At 42.1% G+C, this 20,300-nt stretch overlaps 1 protein-coding gene and 1 long non-coding RNA gene across 7 annotated transcripts in view; one reads left to right on the top strand and one right to left on the bottom strand.

Annotated features, from left to right (window-relative positions):
• ARMC8 (armadillo repeat containing 8) overlaps positions 1 to 20,300 on the bottom strand; it is a 199,406-nt gene that overhangs the window by 173,823 nt on the left and 5,283 nt on the right. For 5 of the 6 annotated variants that reach the window (XM_030576125.1, XM_030576120.1, XM_030576123.1 and 2 more), the window contains exon 3: positions 15,422 to 15,493. The exons of the other annotated variant lie outside the window; for it this stretch is intronic. In XM_030576125.1, coding sequence (XP_030431985.1) covers positions 15,422 to 15,493 — 72 coding nt within the window. The remainder of the gene's footprint in view (positions 1 to 15,421; positions 15,494 to 20,300) is intronic. 6 annotated transcript variants of the gene reach the window in all.
• Positions 1 to 20,300, top strand: part of LOC115657842 — a 59,554-nt gene that overhangs the window by 37,824 nt on the left and 1,430 nt on the right. The window lies entirely within an intron of this gene.

Below are 20,300 nucleotides of genomic sequence, written 5' to 3'. Positions count from 1 at the left end.
CTTTGGTTCCTACATAACCCAGTACCAGGAAAACACTAAGTATACTGAACAAGCTAACACTGACTATTTCTAAGAAGAAAGAAAAACTGACTCTGAAGACACCAGAGCAAATCACATCTGCACAGGCATAGGACAGGACAGCAAACCACATCTGCACAAGAAAGAACTGAAGTAGTGAGGGCACTCTGCCCACTACATAGCCTCTCCCTCAGAAAGCTGGTGACACTAGTGAGAAGGACTGGGGTGGGGAGGGGAGAGTGTGAATGCTCTAGTTTACACTGTTAGAAGAAGATTCTGCCGTAAGGCACCACAACGTGGCACAGTACCCAGAAGTGGGAATATGCAGAACCACTCAAAGAAAAATACCCAGTCACTCCTGTAGGAAACCAAATAACTTGTGTTTAAGTACAATGTATCTTCCTGAAAGGCATCCAGCCTTGATCAGGATATATCTAAGATGGAGAATTCACCACTTCCCTAGGGAGTTTGTTCCGATGGTTAAATCACCCTCACTTAAAAATGTGTGCTTAATTTCTAATTTGAATGTCTAGTTTTAATGTCCAGCTATTTGTTCTTGTTATGCCTTTCTCCACTAGACTAAAATGCCCTTTAGTACCTGGTATTTTCTCACTGTGACTATACTTACAAACCGCAATCAAGTCACTTCTCAATCTTCTTTTTGATAAACTAAACAAATAAAAGCTCTCTAAGTCTTTCACTAAAACACATTTGTTTCCAGCACTCAAATCATTTTTGTAGCTCTTTCCTAAACTCTCTCCAATTTATCAACACCCTTTTTGAGATGTGGACATCAGAACTAGACTCAATATTCCAGTACTGGTCTCAGTGCTATGTATATAGGTAAAAATCACCTTTCCACTATTCTCCCCTCCATTCTTCGTACATCCAAGGATAGCATTAGCCCCTTCTGCCACACCATCCCTCTGGGAGCTCACATTGTCCACTATGACCCCTATATCCTTTTGAGTCACTGCTTTCTAGGATAGTCCCCCATTATGTAGGAATGGCCTACATTCCTTATCTTGCATTTTGCTCTATTTTACTTAAATAGGCCCAGCCCACTCAGTGATCTAAATAGTTCTGTATGACAGCTGTGTCTTCATCTTTCTTTACCACTCTGCCAATGTTGTGTCATTTGCAAATCTGATGAGATCATTGATTAGAATGTTGAATAGCCTAGAACGAAACCCATGCAGGGACCCCACTAGCAACACCTCCATTTGATGATGATGGTAATGATTCTCCAATGACAACTACTTTTTAAGAGGCCGTTTAGCCATTCCTTAATCCATGTAATGTCTTTATTTATATCAGAATGTCACGTGTTATTAAGTCAAATGTATTACAAAAGTCCAAACATATTCTATCTGTTCAGCTACCTTTATCAACCAAACTTTTAATGTCAAACAAACATGATTTTTCTCATAAAGCCTATTTTCCATAAAACTATGCAGATCAGCATTAATTATATTCCCATTTTTCAGTTCTTTACTGATCTGGGATTCATTTTTCCATATTTTGCAATGGATTGATTTTAGGCTAACTGGCTTATAATTATTCAGGTCATCCCAATTGTCTTTTTTGAATACTGGCACAACATCAGCACTCTTCCACTCTTCTGGAATTTCGCCCATATTCCAATATTTATCAAAAATTAACTCAGGACTCTGGGGTACAAGTTTTCCAGATCTGCTAATTTAAATAAGTTTATGCCAGTCAACACTGTTTAACATCCTCAATTACTGATGGCCTGGAAAGCACTTGTCACCTTCATGTGACAGAAGATCATCAGACTACTACTTTCCAAAATTAGAACAAAACAAACAAACAAAAAATCTCTTTAATTTACCTTTTCTGCATCAACAGCCATTTTACTATCTCCACCTAGTAATGGGCCTGTATCAGCGATAGGAAAACTTTTTGGCCTGAGGGCCACATCTGGGTATAGAAATTGTATGGCAGGCCATGAATGCTCATGAAATTAGGGGTTGGGGTGCAGGTTCCAGCTGGGGGTGCGGGCTCTAGGGTGGGACCAGAAATGAAGAGTTCAGGTGTGGGAGGGGGCTCTGAACTAGGGCAGAGGGCTGGGATGTCGGGGGGGGGGCCTTCTGGCTAGGGATGAGGGGTTGAGGATGCCAGAGGATGCTCCGGGCTGGGACTGAGGGGTTTGGAGCGTGGGAGGGGAATCAGGGCTAGGGCAGGAGGTTGGCATGAGAGGGGGAGTCACGGGTATAGGCTCCATGCAGTGCTTGCCACAAGCAACTCCCAGAAGCAGAGGCATGTCCCCACTCCTACACGGAGGTGCAGCCGGGCGACTCTGTGCGCTGTCCTGGCTGCAAGCACAGCCCTGCAGCTCCCATTGACCGTGGTTCCTGGCCAATGGGAGTTGCGGGGGCAGCGCTTGGGGCAGGGCCAGTGTGCAGAGCCCCCTGCCTTTCCCAAGGCTTAGGAGCCAGAGGGGGGACATGCCACTGCTTCCAGGAGCCACGGAGAGTGGGGCAAGCCCCTGACCCCACTCCCTGGCTGAAGCGGGGCAAGCCCTAGACCCCGCTCCCCAGCAAGATCTCAAGGGTCGGATTAAAATGTCTGGAGGGCCAGATGCAGCCCGCGGGCCGTAGTTTGCCCACCCTTGGCCTATATCATTGCCAGGTTTTCTTTTCATGATATACTTAAAATCCTTGTCTTTAACCATACCAGCCATGATTTTTCCCGTGTCTTTAGCAGCTTCCCTGGTCAATTTTCTATACTTCATAACTTCTGATTTCTACTTATTCCTATCCACCTCCCTCCTTTTCTTAACATTTGTTTTTATATAATTTTCTAATTCCTCTCTTCACTTCTCTGAAGCACAATTGTCTTTTAACCAAAGTAGTCCTCTTTCATGATTGCCAAAAAGCCACAATCCAATAAATTCTTCTTAAACTCCTCCCACTTTTCATTCACATTTTTCTGCCTAAAATTACCTCCCAATAAATTTCACTCAATTTTCTTCAGCTCTGTGTGGTGTTTGTGTATGTGTGATAATGTCCACAAGGCAAGCAGAACCATAAGCCACCATGTTACCTCTCTGCCTCAGCAAGGGAGAATGTTGCTGGAGCTTAAACTGTGCAGCTCCCTACCACAGCAGTCTGTCCACCTCAACAGCAAACTCCACAAGACACTGTCAGTCTTTACCTTGCCATGCACATAATATTCACTAGACCACAGGTTCAGAGATCACCAGAGACATCTTCTCTGCAGTGTTTAGTCCCTCTCACTGGACACACACAAATTAAATTTGTTGCCTCCAGAGAGACAGTGTACGCACCAGCCTGTTGGCTTGCTGAAGACACACTCTACCTTAAAACAGCACTGAGATAATTTATAGAAAAATTAAGAGTAAGTTTATTAAGGGCAGAGATTTAAATGACACTAAGCAGAGATAAAAACAGAAAATGTTACAAATAAAAAACACTTCCTAGTGTCTAAGACTTAAATTTAGTATGTTACAATCTTTGTCTGAACAGCTTTCTCACTTACATCAAGTTACCAGAGTTTCCAGCCCTTCCAGTAAGAGCAGCCAATGTTCACAGAATCAGAGTGCGCTGTCCTCTCTGCCCTTTAAGTGACGGATACAAGAATGTCTTTTTGCTCCCCTTATATTTCCTAAAGTATATTAATTCTCACTTAAGAGCCAAGACCACCTCCTGAGAGGTTCAGACACCAGTGCGTGCCCTGGTGTGTTCACTATGCTGTTTCCTCTGCCAATTGTTAGCTTGATCACTTTGTTTACCTTACATGTAAATGTACTTTCATTATCCTCTGCCTGTAACCAACCCAGGCAGACAGATAAATCCACATTCTTGTCTTAGTCAACTTGTTTATTTGGTGCCTCCAAAACAAACACACTTCCAGCACATATATATAGCTTCCTACACAACCATACATCCGTCACACGATATTCATGACTAGGCTGACCAGATGTCCTGATTTTATAGGGACAGTCCCAATATTCGGAGTTTTATATTATATAAGTGCCTATTACACACCACTCCCATCTCAATTTTTCACACTTGCTATCTGGGCACCATATGCATGACCAGCGTGACACCAACTTTTACAGGATACCTTACAAGACACTGATTCACTAAATATTGTGATTGTGATTAGCGTGCCTTTTCCAGTTGGTATAGAGGGGCAATTAGGATCACTTTAAAACAAACAAACAAACAGTGATTGAGACTATCCAGTTTGCCCATAGTGAATGTAATCAGGTCATAATCACCAGTCTCTAGGCAAACACTAGCTTCCAGTCCAGTGATCAATTCTACCTTGTGTTGACCTTTTGTATGAGAAAATCATAAGTTTTTAGAAGATAATGATGTTTTATTACTGGCTGCATGAGGTACCTCCAACATATCTCCCCTAGACTAAAGTGCCCAATGATAGCTTTATTTCCACATATTACAGATAGACACTTAAGGGGCAACTCATTCTGTTCTCTAATTTCATTCAGTGGTCAGTAACACCCCTAGTCCTCCAAGTATACGCTCCTGGACTTTGTTTATTTACCAATGCAAGGATTATGGGTAATAAAAAAGAGGTTTTGGAAATTCTCATTGATGCAACATGCATTTTCCAAATGTAAGACTCGTTTTTGACCATATCTTCTCTAATATAAATACATAGCAACATGTATATTAACACAGAAACGCTCCTTCCCTTTATAGCCTACCAAAGCAAGACACTTTACTGTACACTCTTCTGTCCCTGGGGAGGGAATGAGAGAACAAAGAACACATGACAGATGTTAGTCATGTTGCTTAATGCTTTACTGAAACACACTCTGATGATCTTTAAGAACCTATGCGGAATAGAATGAGAAGAAACTCGATATAATTTGCATTACTGAAAGCTGGTGGATCGATTTGCCTGATTAGACTGCTAGAGTAGCTGGTTAAAACTTGTTTAGGAAGGATAGGGTGGACAAGAGGGTGGTGTTCTACATTGAAGATATCATTGTGTTTTAGCATTACTGATAACTCGCAACAGCAGAAACTAACAATTAAAAATTCTTTCCACCTTCTTTGTCACTTTGGTTCTATATGTTCACAATGTCTTTATTTATACGTTTGTATGTACGTGTATCACATACACCTTCCTCTTGTGATCATTTAACATCCACCTGACTGCTCCAACTAGTCTCCCATCAAGATTATGCCCCTATTTGTGAGACGCAGGCCTTCAATTTCATATCAATTGCATAGCCAATGGTACATCTACAAGATTTTCTGCCTTTTTTCACTCGTGGGACTAGAAGAATCTCTGAGAATATCACTTGGACTTGCCTCTTCTTCGGCTTCCTCCTGAGATCTTTGAAGTTTTCAATAATCTGCCATATCACCAGTCCCAGTGTATATTACCGATGGAGACTTGCCAGCCAATTTCAGAATCCCTTCACTCCAGAAAGAGAGTACACTGTACAGGTATCCTTGTGTCTCTTGCTGAATTCTTTCCATGTTTATTAATATGGAGTCGCTTATGATAACTGCCATTCATATTTTCAATATTTCCCTTATATGGTCAGTTTCCTCAGTTCCTCAGTCTTTCATACAACAACAAATTTAAAATTGTTTTGTTTTTAATGAAAACAGTAAAGCCACAAGAACTGGCAGGGAGCTCAGGAGCAGGCACAGTATCTGAAGCTACTTTTAAATGTATTTTGAAACTGAGCAGATTTCAAGTTCATGGTGTCCCTTTAAAATGCGCAGTTTGCTCAGTCGCCAGATGAAGGGATCCCAGCTAACTGCATTTAACACACACACACACACACACTGCTAACCCCCTCCATCCTATCCCACCCCAACTCTTCCCCCCGGTACCTCTCCTTTAAGTGGCGGAAAAGGGAAGTTTGCTGCTCTAGTCCATGTTTCTCCAGTTTTGCAAACTCTCAGAGCTGTCTGGGCAGGCTGTAGGGGCCTGACAGGGATGGAACTGACCCAGCTGGAGGGCAGATATCATAACTTCAGCCTCTTGCCTGAGAAGAGGACAGCACAACCTCTAGAGACAGAAGGTTCCAGCTGTGGCTTCCTATAGCACCAGTCAGCAAAAAAAACTGATCAACAATAGCAGTTACAGGAGGAAACCTACTGAGTACTATTGACCAATCATTATCACATTCTCATCCACTCCCCTTTCTGCAGCCTCCCATCCCCAGCAACAATTTGGAATAGTAAAAACATTGCCTGTTCCCCCTTGCCCCATTAGAGCTGGAAGTTTAGAGCAGGGGCGAATGAGAAACAGATATTCTCAGTACTCTCTTAGAGGTTTATTATTAATAATTATTATAAGATTCACCTACGCTTATCATAGCAATCAAACAATCTCCTAGTTCTTCATAGGGACCAAAACCCCAATTGCTCTTCTCTGTTCAGTTGCCAAGACCTCCACTTTGTCAGCAGAAACATCTTTGACAAACCAAGTTAAACAAATGAGAAGAGCATAAAACAAACTGAAAATAATATAACAAAAGGTACAGGAAGTTTATATTATTGTATTATTTTTACATTTAACTAGCTGATTTTTGGGGGGAGGGGTATTTTGTTTAAAAGAAGATGCCACAGAATCCAGAAACCTTGCTGCAACATTTAGGACCAGGTTACTGCAAAGTCCAAGAGACCTTGGTCCTTCTTAAGGTCCTCCCCAAGTTTCGGACAAATTAGCCAAATTTAAATATAAATGGCTCTTCGACCATTGTTTGTACGTCTTACACAGCTCTAAAAACTTAACTTCTAATAAAACAGTCAATAAGGTTGAGGTTATGAACATATAAATTCAAAAGCACCATGAAGTGGAAGATTGTTAGCTGCACTCAGGAAGACGCAAGATGGCCTGGAGTTAGAAACAGTTGCAGGGAGAATCAGTGCCCTCAAGTTGAAAAACGAGATCAAAGTTGGTATAGTTTCAGAAAACCGTACAGCTATTTTTTTTCCAAAAAATGGAAATTCATACAATACTAATACTAATTGGTTGAGAAATCGAGCATTCAAAGTCTAGAAACATGAAGGTTGGACATCCAATCTCAACACTGCATCCCTATGCAGATGCCTTACAATATGGCCTCCCTTTATAAAATGCTTTATATCATCAAATATGTAACAAAATCAGAATTTCTTGTACCTTTTACACAATACACAAACATACCATATTCCGATCAATTATCTAGAAATCAAATAATGTGAAGAGCAGAGAATATGCCACTTCTCTGAAAAAATAGTTAACAGAAGACAGATTATTGCTGGTATTCAAAAGCTTATTTTAGTTTACCCCTTTAAACTCTGAATAGTCTAGAATATTGCATTAATTCTGCTGCCACGTTTAAGATCTAAATTGCACAGGGCACCTAAAATATGTTTGTCAGGAAAAATTAGATTTATCAGTTACGTCTGTAACAAATACTAAGTATCAGCATAAACAATTTGTAGCACTTATCCCCAAAGCTAAATTCCATTTCATCAGGAAAAAACACGTCTATATCTCATACATTTACATCAACAAAAATCCCACAACCATGTCTAAAATAAGCAATAATACACCAATAAGGACAAATACTAACATTCCAAACCATCCTTGAACATAACAACGTCCCCAAACAACTCCTTCTGCAAGTTGAGCTCTGGCAAATTCCAGCATTTAAGATTCCACTGAGAACATCCTGACTATATTAATTCAAATCTAGATGATAAATGAAGCACCTTGGCTGATGTTAGTTATCAGGATAGTAAACAGGAAAAAAGAGAGTCCCTTTGGCAGCCAGGACCCAGACAACACAGATCATAATCAGCATCCTGAACTGCATACTGTAGCAAATAAGAAGCTAGTTGGGCATAAAGCATATCTTTAGAAACACATCCAATCTTGATTTAAAGACTTCCGGTGATGGAGAATTCACCACACTCCACAGTAAGCTGTTCAATGGTTAATTACCCTCACTTTTAGAAGTGTGCATCTTATTTCCAGTTCAATTTTAGCTGATTTTAACCTCCAATCATTAGCCCTTGTTATTCCATCAGCTGCTAGTAAACAATTAAAATATCTTCTCTCTGTGACAGCAAAATATGGACTCTATTCAAGTCAACTCTCATCTCTTTATTAAACTAAATGGACTGAACTCCCTTAATTTGATTGTAGAATGTTTTCCAGATTTAAAGTTGTTATTATAGTTCTTCTCTGAACCCTCTCCACTTTTCCTTCATTCAGTCTGAAATATGACCACAGTGGAACACAGTATTCCTCTAATGCTCTCACCAAAGCCATATTACAAAGGTAATATCACCTTCCTACTCCAATTTGATATTCCCCTGCTTATATACCCAAGTACCATATCAGCCTTTTTAGCCACAGCATCACAATGGAAGATCATGTTCAGGATACCGAAAGTATGACCTAAACTTTTTACTCCTGGGGGAATTCTGCACCAAAAAACTAAAAGTTTTTCACACATTATTTTTAAATTCTGCAAATTTTATTTGTCAAGATAACACTACATAATCACACCAGTTTCAATTATTTTGTTAATTTATTTCAAAATATCTGTGAGCAAGTATGTCTGTAATAATATATATACACACACACAAAAATTCCCCAGAGAGTAGAGAGTTAAAGAAACCCCCATGACAACCCAGTTCTTGTTTTTCTGCCCACTTTCCCTCCCCACAAAGCCCAGACAGGGGGCCAGACACCCACAACCCCGCCGCCCCAGAGCTCACCTGCAGGGGCTCCACCCAGCCAATATACCCAAAACCTCTCTTCCCCAGAGCCCAATCGTCCCCGTCCCCCTCCAGCCCAGATACCCGCCACCTGCTCAACAGGCCAGCTTTGGGCCTCCCCCTTGCCCAGACACCCGTCCCCCTCCCCACTAGCATCGGACTCAACAGGCCTCCAATTGGGGCTGAAGTCAAAGGTGCCAGATCTTGAGGCCCAGACCGTGGGCACCCCACCGAAGGACGCACCCTGCTGGAGTCCCCTCGTGGCTTAACAGGGGAAACAATCCCTGTCCGCCTTCTTTTTCTTATACGGCACCGGGGACTGTGAGCGGTGCTGCCTGGTAGCACTCCCTTACGAGTCGAGGAGCGGTGCTGGTGCTCCTTAGAGGAGTTCTTCCTCAGTGCCGGGACATCTCACACTGATGATGCTTCCGGTGCCAGCTGTGGGCGGAGGGCCAACTGCATCAGGAGGAGAGCATAGTCCTGCTCTCTCTTAGTCCTGGGTCTAGAGCTCCTGCAAATTGGGCACTTATTTGTCTGATGGCCCTCTCCTAAACACTTGAGACAGTGCGGATCATCTGTGAGCATAAGTTTTGCACACCTCTCGCACACCTTAAACCCCTGCGACCGAAGCATACCACAGTGATGGGGAAACTAGGGTGGGGGGAAGCCCCCTGAAGTACGTCCAACTAACCACAAACTACTATATAATGAACTAACAACTACATACAACAAAGAAAAGGGAACCACTAGGTAGGCACTTGTGAATGCACGAGACTCAGCTGCTTCAACGATCATCACTGGCGGTAAGAAGGAACTGAGTAGGCGGCAGGGACCTATATACACTATATAAAGGCGCCACTCTAGGGATCTCCACAGCCCACCCAACGGGTACCGCTAGGGGAAAAACCTTCAGATGCTTATGCAAGCGGCATGCGCACACACCTATTGGAATGCACATGAGCAATCACTCGAATAACTTCTTTAAGGTTTCTTTCCACCAAAAAGCATGTTTTTTCTGCTCTGTTTAAGCAGGGACAGTTCACACAGGCTGCTACTGCTGTGCAGTCCATCTTCAAAAGATGACAAGTAAGATTTGTTTCTGAAAGCCAACGTGCATCTGTTCCACAATAACAACATATAAATTTCTTTCCATTAGGTACCAGACATCTTGTGTAGTTTTCAAACTAAGCACTGTCCCCACATCATATAAAACTATCATCTCCTCTAGTCAGATACAACCCAAGAAGATTTTGTAGGGGCGTTCCATTCATATCTGGCCAACGCACTGTTTGGAGCATCTCTTCACTGAGACTACTGATGCACCAACATCTCCAGCTGCATCCACAAACACAGTATAATCTGCTCTAAGGATCTGAGGTGTAACTGGACTGGGGGAAGAGAGGAGTGGGGTAACCTTGACAAGATACAAGGCCCAGTAGAGAGGCAAGTGATCTCACCTTGACCATTTCCTAGATGTGCACAAAATTAATGAGCTACTCCAGCTGGAACTTTTGGTGGTATACAGATGTGAAGAAAAGTATTTTGCACATCTATATTCACCAGAAAAAACGTTGGTCTGAGGAGTGAAGGGGGGACCCATGAGATTCCATTTAATTTTTGACAATGGACTAATGAACTAATTAGTTTTGTAGTTTTAGATGAGTGTCCCTCTTGTTTTTTGAGAAATGGAAAAAAGTTAAGCATGCTCCAAAGAAATAATCAGGATGGGAGAATTAGTAAGTGGCTCCGTTGTCAAGAAGATAAATTGAAAACTTGCCAAAAGAATGCTTAGGGAAGAACAGGGAAAGGAACAGAAAATAATTACACTGAAGAAAGATGAGGCTGGTGAGGTTTTATTTATATATACTCAGGGCAAACTGATTCTCTCCATAGTGACATGGGGGGGGGGGTAATGTTACAGAATTCTTCTATCTGGCTATCCAGTGTGGGAGGGAGAGAAGAATTCTGTAACATACCACCACCAGCCCCCATGTCACTATGGAGAGAATCAATTTGCCCTGATAACTGCAGTCCATTTTATATTTTATTTTATTTGGGGGGGGGTTGAAATCGGTTCCTTAATTACCCTACTGAACAGAGTGAACTGACATTTAGGGGATGCTTATTCTGACCCCCGACTCTGGGAAAGCCTGGCCTGTTGGCTGGATTTCCAAAAGGAACTGGACTGTAAAGGTTCATAGATTCATAGACTCAGACTTATAGACTCTAGGACTGGAAGGGACCTCGAGAGGTCATCGAGTCCAGTCCCCTGCCCTCATGGCAGGACCAAATACTGTCTAGACCATCCCTAATAGACATTTATCTAACCTACTCTTAAATATCTCCAGAGATGGAGATTCCACAACCTCCCTAGGCAATCTATTCCAGTGTTTAACTACCCTGACAGTTAGGAACTTTTTCCTAATGTCCAACCTAAATCTCCTTGCTGCAGTTTAAGCCCATTGCTTCTTGTTCTATCATTAGAGGCTAAGGTGAACAAGTTTTCTCCCTCCTCCTGATGACACCCTTTTAGATACCTGAAAACTGCTATTGTCCCCTCTCAGTCTTCTCTTTTCAAAACTAAACAAACCCAATTCTTTCAGCCTTCCTTCATAGGTCATGTTCTCAAGACCCTTAATCATTCTTCTTGCTCTTCTCTGGACCCTCTCCAATCTCTCCACATCTTTCTTGAAATGCGGTGCCCAGAACTGGACACAATACTCCAATTGAGGCCTAACCAGCGCAGAGTAAAGCGGAAGAATGACTTCTCGTGTCTTGTTTACAACACACCTGTTAATGCATCCCAGAATCACGGTTGCTTTTTTTGCAACAGTATCACACTGTTGACTCATATTAAGCTTGTGGTCCACTATGACCCCTAGATCTCTTTCTGCCATACTCCTTCCTAGACAGTCTCTTCCCATTCTGTATGTGTGAAACTGATTGTTCCTTCCTAAGTGGAGCACTTTGCATTTATCTTTATTGAACTTCATCCTGTTTACCTCAGACCATTTCTCCAATTTGTTCAGATCATTTTGAATTTTGACCCTGTCCTCCAAAGCAGTTGCAATCCCTCCCAGTTTGGTATCGTCCACAAACTTAATAAGCGTACTTTCTATGCCAACATCTAAATCGTTGATGAAGATATTGAACAGAGCCGGTCCCAAAACAGACCCCTGTGGAACCCCACTTGTTATACCTTTCCAGCAGGATTGGGAGCCATTAATAACTACTTTCCGAGTACGGTTATCCAGCCACTTATGCACCCACCTTATAGTAGCCCCATCTAAATTGTACTTTCCTAGTTTATCTATAAGAATATCATGCGAGACCGTATCAAATGCCTTACTAAAGTCTAGGTATATCACATCCACCGCTTCTCCCTTACCCACAAGGCTTGTTATCCTATCAAAGAATGCTATCAGATTAGTTTGACACGATTTGTTCTTTACAAATCCATGCTGGCTATTCCCTATCACCTTTCCACCTTCCAAGTGGTTGCAGATGATTTCTTTAATTACTTGCTCCATTATCTTCCCTGGCACAGAAGTTAAACTAACTGGTCTGTAGTTTCCTGGGTTGTTTATATTTCCTTTTTATAGATGGGCACTATATTTGCCCTTTTCCAGTCTTCTGGAATCTCCCCCGTCTCCCATGATTTCCCAAAGATAATAGCTAGAGGCTCAGATACCTCCTCTATTAACTCCTTGAGTATTCTAGGATGCATTTCATCAGGTCCTGGTGACTTGCAGGCATCTAACTTTTCTAAGTGATTTTTTACTTGCTCTTTTTTTATTTTATCTTCTAAACCTACCCTCTTCCCGTAAGCATTCACTATATTGGACATTGAGGATTTTGATTTGGAATTCATTCATTCCTTTTTTTTAAACTGAAATTTCACTACCACATTATGGGAAGCAAAACAAGTCTCCCAAGCAGTATTCTGTGATCTGATTTATCCCTGCCTAAGGGGCCCTGGGGTGATTATATCAGCCTCTAAAGGGACAGAGGATTATTTGGGGGACACTGTCATTGAATGATCCAGCCAGGGAGAAAAGTCTTCCCAAGGGTCTCCCAGTCCAGTTTATACTTATTAATAAACATGGCCTAAAATCCTTAATATATGATACTTCCCAGCATTATCTTTATCAAAATTACTCCTTGGGGAATTCTGCACCACCGCACAATGCAGAATTTTGCAGAAATGAATGTTGTGCACACAGAATTTCCTTTCCCCTACAGGTTTCAGAGTGGTAGTCATGTTAGTCTGTATGAAGTGGGTTTTAGCCCACGAAAGCTTATGCTCAGATAAATTTGTTAGTCTCTATGGTGCCACAAGTACACCTCGTTCTTTTTGCTTTCCCCTACAGAACTTGGCTGCAGTGCTGCTAGCCGCCACAGGGGCCACTGGACCCAGCAGAGCCCAGCTCAGACATAGAAGACACTGCTGGAGGGAGGGGGAGAGAACTAGAGCTGTGATTCTCAAGTTTTAGCAAGTCTCTGAGTGTGACCCCCCCCCCATAAATTAAAAACACTGTTTAATATATTTAACACCATTATAAATGCTGGAGGCAAAGCGGGGGTTTGGGTGGAGGCTGACAACTTCTGACACCCTATGTAATAACCTCACGACCCCCTGAGGGGTCCTGACCCCCAATTTGAGATCCCCTGAACTAGAGGGTTCCTGATAGCTGCAGTTCCCAGCTTCCCCTGAGAGAAGGAGACAGCAGCATGCAGGAAACTCTATGCAAGCCTGGGACCAAGCATCAAGCTGTTTCTCCCTCTGGATCCCTGGGGTAGAAGGGGCAGGTGTCTGGGCTGGTGAAGCCACGGCTGGGCTCTAGGAGGGAGAGAGGGCAAGTGTCTGGGGAAGAGGGGCCCCCCTATGACTGGGCTCTGGGGAGGAAGGGGGTTGGGTATATTATCTGGTCGGGGAGCTCCGTGGCTGGACTCTTAGGGGGAGGGGCTGTGGGTGCCTAGCCCCTTGGCTTGGCTCTGGTGGAGTGGAAGGGGACAGAGAAAGAGGAACTAGGTTGTCACAGGGGTTTCTTTAACTCTACTCCTGGGGGAATGGGGGAGAAAAGAAAGAGAGAGAGAGTAAGTATACTGTTACAGACATACTTGCTAACAGGTATTTTGAAATAAATTACCAAAATAATTGAAACTGGCATGATTGTGTAGTATTATTTTGACAAATAAAATTTGCAGAATTTTGAAATAGTGTGCAGAATTTTTATTTTTACAGTACAGAATACCCCCAGGAGTACAAAATGAAAACAGACAAGGTCTTTTCCCTACAAGTTTATCAGGATAAATGGAGAATCTTTTTCTAGTTACAGGATGAATCTTTAGGATCCTCACAACATATTTTCATGACATTGAGGATCTTGGCAGACTCTGGAATTTGGGATGCAGACTCTGGAATTTCAGTATCAGGCTCAGAAGAAGGGAGATCTCCCCATCCTCTCTAGCCACAGCAATAGCACAGGATGGGAAGATGCAGGGCAAACAAAGGCTTGTAAGATCTGCTCAGTCTGAAGGAAAGCCAGATTCAAAAACTGGAGAATAAATACACCTGTTAGAAGAGTCAAGAGGAAGAATGCTCTGCCACAGGGAGAACCTCAGCAGGCATCTTTTTGGGGGGTGGAATCTACCATGAACTCTGTCTGTACTCCAGCAAATACCTGTTTTTTACCAACCCTGAAGATAGGGTCTTCCTTTATGCTATTTGCATTTGGTAAGGAGGGAAGGAAGAGGGAAAGTTCACCAGGTTTTGGAGAGCCTTTTCATCACTGTAAACTCCTGGGGAATCTGGAAGACTACCGTCACCCCGGAAGCTCACCATCCTGCCAGTGAAGAGCAGATAGGTCCTGTTAACGCAAATCACTCTTTCATGAGCCACCAGAACCTGCCTCAGGAGGGAGGACCAGGACCTGAGTTGGGACCAAGAGTGGGCTGCACAATGACAGTACAATTGGTGCGCTCTGTTCTTCCACATATTCCCCATCCTGTTACCGTGCTGCAGCTAAAGGCTGAATGACAGCCAAGCCTTGTGAAGGGGAAGGGAAGAGTCACAAAATGACAATTTCTCATTGGATACCAGAGAAGCATAAAAGAAGCATCCCATTAATTTGCACCAGTGGAACCAAGAAGCATTAACACTTGCTGAAGCAATAAGTTGGTGATACTGTGAAATTATTTCTTTATTTTTGTTGTTCTCTGAACTGCATAAGGGACAGAGGCTAAGGTTATCTTTGTATTTATTACATTATTGCTTTAGAATGGTACCTTTAATGTAAAACTGTAAAATTCTGCTAGCCATCTCACCAAGTGATTTCCTACAGCATGGGAGTAAAATATAATCACTTATCTATCATCAATGTTGTAAAAGTTGGAAATTAGATTTTGTACTTAGGCTGGTAGGTTTTCATAAAAATATGCCAAGGCTGCTTTAATGAATTCCTTCATTCCCAATGAAAAGCATATTTACTCAATCACCTGTTAGAAATTCCAAGTCTCTCAAAGTTACATTAGGGAAAGTAATCAGTCAACTACAGCTTTCAAAATCAGGTCAAAAGCAGTGCCTGTGACGTAGAGATCTGTATCCCCAACCTAATGCGAATTAGTGAAAAGGAGAGTAGCAGAAGACATACCTTGGAACTGCTCCCAAAACAATCAAGTTCGCTTTTTGTTTGTTGTTTCCAATTACAGCATTTTTCATATCTCTGTAAATCCAGAAAGAAAAACAAACCCTGGTAAATGATGCTGAGGTATTAAGTAAATTTTATAGAATTGAGCCCTGTTTCCACAGATTCTATCAAAGTCTTTCAGATCTCCATGCTGCACCTACATGGCTGAACACTGCTTCAGGACACAGTATTTTCCAACATCTTTGGCCACAAAACCCAGATCTCCAGGTTTCCACTATGCCCCAATTCATTCAAATGAGCAAAAACCCACACCACTTCACATTAGAATCACATGTGGAAGTGAATCATTACTGATGAAGTCAGATGGACCACTTGTTCATGCCCACCCACTTCATCCAGCATCTAAAATAAGTCAGCTGTGGGGAAAACATTAAACCTCAGTAACGTGAAATCATAAGCACTGTTCTGACGGGAGCAGGGAAAAGTCACTTCTAACCAAGGGGCAGAGGAAGGAGGAGAGGAAGTCCAGTGATTAAGGTGCAAGCCTGGGACGCTGGAGACAAAGGTTCAACTCCCTGGTCTGCCATAGGCTTCCTGTATAACCTTAATGAAGGTTACAACCTTAGGCAAGAGACAAGGTGGGCTAATATCTTTTGTAGGACCAACTTCTATTCGTGGAAAAGACAAGCTTGAAGACCTCACGTCTTCCAGCAACAGAAGGTGGTCCAGTAAAAGATATCATCTCACTCACCTTGTCTCTCATATATCCTGGGATCAACACGGCTACAACAACACTGCAAACAACAGCCTCTATGCCTCAGGTTCCCCAGCAGTAGAGTGGAGACAACAGCGCTTTCCTACCTCACAGGGGTGTTATGAGAATAAATACATTAAGAGACTGCAAGGTGCTCAGATTGCATGGTAGTGGGGTTTAGATAGTACCTAGGATAAGAAGGCAGGACTACTCCAAACAAGAGGTAGCTGTCTAATATAAGAGTTCTACATTCCAGCCAAGCTCCTGTTGAAATGCTTAGTTTGCAATCTAATATGGTGCAGAAAGTTACTTTGTATACTAAAAACCACAAAGCACCCACTTGGATTTTTTAACATTAGTTGCTTTTATTATACACATGATTCTCAACGAGTTTCAGGGAAGACCAGCGGTCTGTTAAATTACCAGCTTACAGACAACTCAACAGAACAAATTTCTTAGCTTCTCTAAAACTGTATCAAGATTTAAATGAGCTTAGACTTTGCAAATGCAGAAAGCATAAAAAATTCATCTTTGACTATTCAAAACCCTTTTAACTAGCAAAAAGGCAAGACACACAAGACCTCTAAGTTCAGTTCATGCATTTCACAACTCTAATCTTTCAGTAGTCAGATTAAGTAAAACTGTACCCCAAATTTTTTCAAATGCTTTCTCATCTTCAGTGTTCACTATTAGAGAGCGCTCTATCCAAAGCAATGTTCAGACTGCCATTAAGGCCCTCTATTTTCCCTTACTCTCAGTTTTTTCAATAAAATCTCCCTTTACAGCCAAAGCGTTCCCATGTTGGGCCTTTTGGGGGATTTAGATAAGAGCAAAACAAGTGAAGTACCTTTTAAAAAAAAAAAACAAAACCCACACATCAGAATAAACTTTAGAAGATTAAGTTTGTGTGTGTGTGTTTTTTTCTAACTGAAGGCTAGTCACCACACCAACTATGAAAGAGTTAGTGTTAAGAAAACAAAATTCACAACAGGTGCACTAAAAAGTTTCCACCAAGACTTAAGAGTTTCAGTGCAATCCATGGAATTATATATTTACAGACACAATTTTAACTGGATTTGTTTGTCAGTTTGTGTTTGCTTTTCTCTGTACCGCTATTTAAGCAAGGTCAACAGAAAAATTAGTGTTTTCATCTCTTCCTGATTTCCACCCCCAAAAGCCATGGAAAAACAAGGAAATTTTAGGCAGAACTGGCAGCTACTGTTGTCTAACACTTTTCCATTACAAAAACCTGTTTTTCAATTGTCTATAACTCTGCCAAGCTGTTCAGGTAAAAACTTTCCATATCCACATATATATGCCTGCCTCTGGTTGACATTTTGGAAACCGTCAGCAAAAGTTGTTCAGTCATATCCAAGAATGAAGGGAAATACACATTTTACCTGTGCTAAAAAAGGTTTCCCAAGTTTAATTCAGAAGCATTACCATCTATAGGTTTTGGAACATGGAACTGAAATTTGGTGGTGTTTGCGTTAGTGTCAGATGCGCCTGGCTTTTGCTTTCCCTGTGAAAAATCCACCCAAATTTGACCAAGTTATATGCAGATGCTCAGAGCTTTGTTAGAGGCTGGCAGCTGTTCTCCAAAGAATCTGCCTGCAATGAACATACTCCACTAGGGTGACCAGATAAATCAGGACAGGGGCTAGGGAGTAACAGGCACTTATATAAGACAAAGCCCCATATATCAGGCCTGTCCCTATAAAATAGGGACATCTGGTCACCCTATGCTCCACCCACACATAACTCCTATGTCCCTAGTGGACACACAAATCTCACTGAGGCCTGTGGCTACTGAAAGTGCTCAGCATATCTTCTTCATAAATTCCAAAGCCAAAAGGGACTACTGGGATCATGTAGTCTGACCTCCTGTGTAACACAGACCATAGAACTTCCCCAAAATAATTCTTAGAGTATATATTTTAGAAAAACATCCAATCTTGATTTAAAAATTACCAGTTATGGAGAATCCACCATAACCCTTGATAAATTGCTCCACTGATTAACTACTCACTGTTAATTTACCCCTTATTTCAAGCATGAATTTGTCTAGCTTCAACTTTCAGCCATTGGGTCGTATTATATATTTCTTTGCTAGAGTGAAGAGCCTATTATCAAATATTTGTTACCCGTCTAGATAATTATAGACTGTAATCAAGTCACCCCTTATTCTCTTTGTTCAGCTAAACAGATTGAGCTCCTTCAGTCTGTCACTATAAAGCATGTTTTCTAATCCTTTCATCATTCTTGAGGCTCTTCTCTGAACCTCTCTAATTTATCAACATCCTTCCAGTATTGTGGAAACCAGAACTGGACATGCTATTGCAGCAGCAGTCACACCAGTGCCAACTACAGAGGTAATATAACCTCTCTACTCCTACTCGAGATTCCCCTGTTTATGTATCCAAGGATTGCACTGGCTCATTTGACACAGTGGACTGGGAACTCCTCATGTTCAGCTTGATTATCCATCAATATCCCCAAACCTTTTCAGAGTCACTGTTTCCCAGGATACAGTCCCCCATTCTGTAAGAGTAGCCTATATTCTTTGTTCCTAGATGTATATGTTTACATTTAACCATATTAAAAAGCATAATGTTTGCTTGCGCCTGCTTACCAAGCAATCCAGATCACCCTGTATCAATGACCTATCCTCTTTATTATTTACCACTCCCACATTTATTGTGTCACCTGCAAACTATCAGTAATAATTAATGTTTTCTTCCAGGTCATTAATAAAAATGTTTAATAGTATAGGGTCAAAAAACAATCCCTATGGGAACCTAGTAAAAACACACCCACTCCATGATGATTCCCTGTTTACAATTATATTTAGAGACCTATCAGTTAGCCAGTTTTTAATCCATTTAATATGTGCCATGCTAATTTGATACTGTTCTACTTTTTCTTAATTAACATGTTGTGCAGTACCAAGTCAAATGCCTCACAGAAGTCTAAGACCTTGTCTACACATAAAAATTAAGCCGACATATAGCCACAGCAGTAATCACAGCAGCTTTCATGTCCACAGTGGCCCCTTCTGTTGGCAGTGTGGGTCCTCACCAGGAGCTCTTCCACCAACTCAAGTGAGGCATTATGGGGCACTGATGGCCCCTCACAGCCCAGAGCACCAGCCCCGCTTCTGGGGCTGCCAATCTGGAGCCCTGCTGTCACCTCCCAGTGAGGGATTTGAGGGAGGGAGGGAGGGAGAAGGAGAGCCCGACAGCCTCCCAGTGAGGGACTGGGGGATGGAGGCAGAGAAGAACGCAAGACAGCCTCCTGGTGAGGGATTGGGGAGGGGAGGGGGAACGTGGAAGTGGAGTTACTAGGTCGATGTAGTGGGAGACTTACATCAGCAGGAGCACCATTGTAGTGCAGACACCTACAAAGTTAGGTCAAAGTAAGCTGCTTTACATCGACTTAGGGCTGGTCTACATTCCAGAGGTAAGTATATTACATCAAAATGTTACTTTTCTCAATCAAACTTTATCTCATCAATAAACCCATGTTGATTGGCATTAACTATATTACCCTCCTTTAAGTCTTTATTCATCCCACATCAACTGCTCCATTATCTTGTTTGGGACTGATGTCAGACTGACAGGCCTATAATTACACAGATCATCCAGTTTAGTCTTTTAATGTATTTGCAAATTAGCTTTCTTCCAGTCCTCTGGAACTTTTCCAGTATTCCAAGACCTTTTGAAAATGAACATCAATGTTCAAGCAAGATCTTCAACCGTCTCTTTTTAAAAACCTCTTGGATACAAGTTACCTGGACCTATGGATTTAAAAATTTAAAAAGTATTGGCTGCCTCCACCACCCAGAGGCTACTGCTCTAATTTCAAGGCAGGATCTTCCTGGAAGCTTCTCCCTCACATGTTGCTGCCAAGGCCCACAGCAACAGGCTCAGAAGAACTGGCTGTTTAAAGCAACCAGTTCAGGGGAGAATTGTCCCCTGCTGTACCCCACAGCACTAGTGCCCAAAAGGTGGGGAAAGCAAGAGGTGAGACCCCAGATCCCCAAAGGGGAAGGATGGGTGAGAAAGGAGTGCATATAAGTACCATGTGGAGGAGTGCAGTGAGAAAGAGGCAAGATGCAGTGTCCAGAAT

This window comes from Gopherus evgoodei, chromosome 9 (genome assembly GCF_007399415.2).
Source record: "Gopherus evgoodei ecotype Sinaloan lineage chromosome 9, rGopEvg1_v1.p, whole genome shotgun sequence".
Classification (NCBI taxonomy): domain Eukaryota; kingdom Metazoa; phylum Chordata; order Testudines; family Testudinidae; genus Gopherus; species Gopherus evgoodei.
This window is presented reverse-complemented; position numbering and strand designations above follow the sequence as displayed.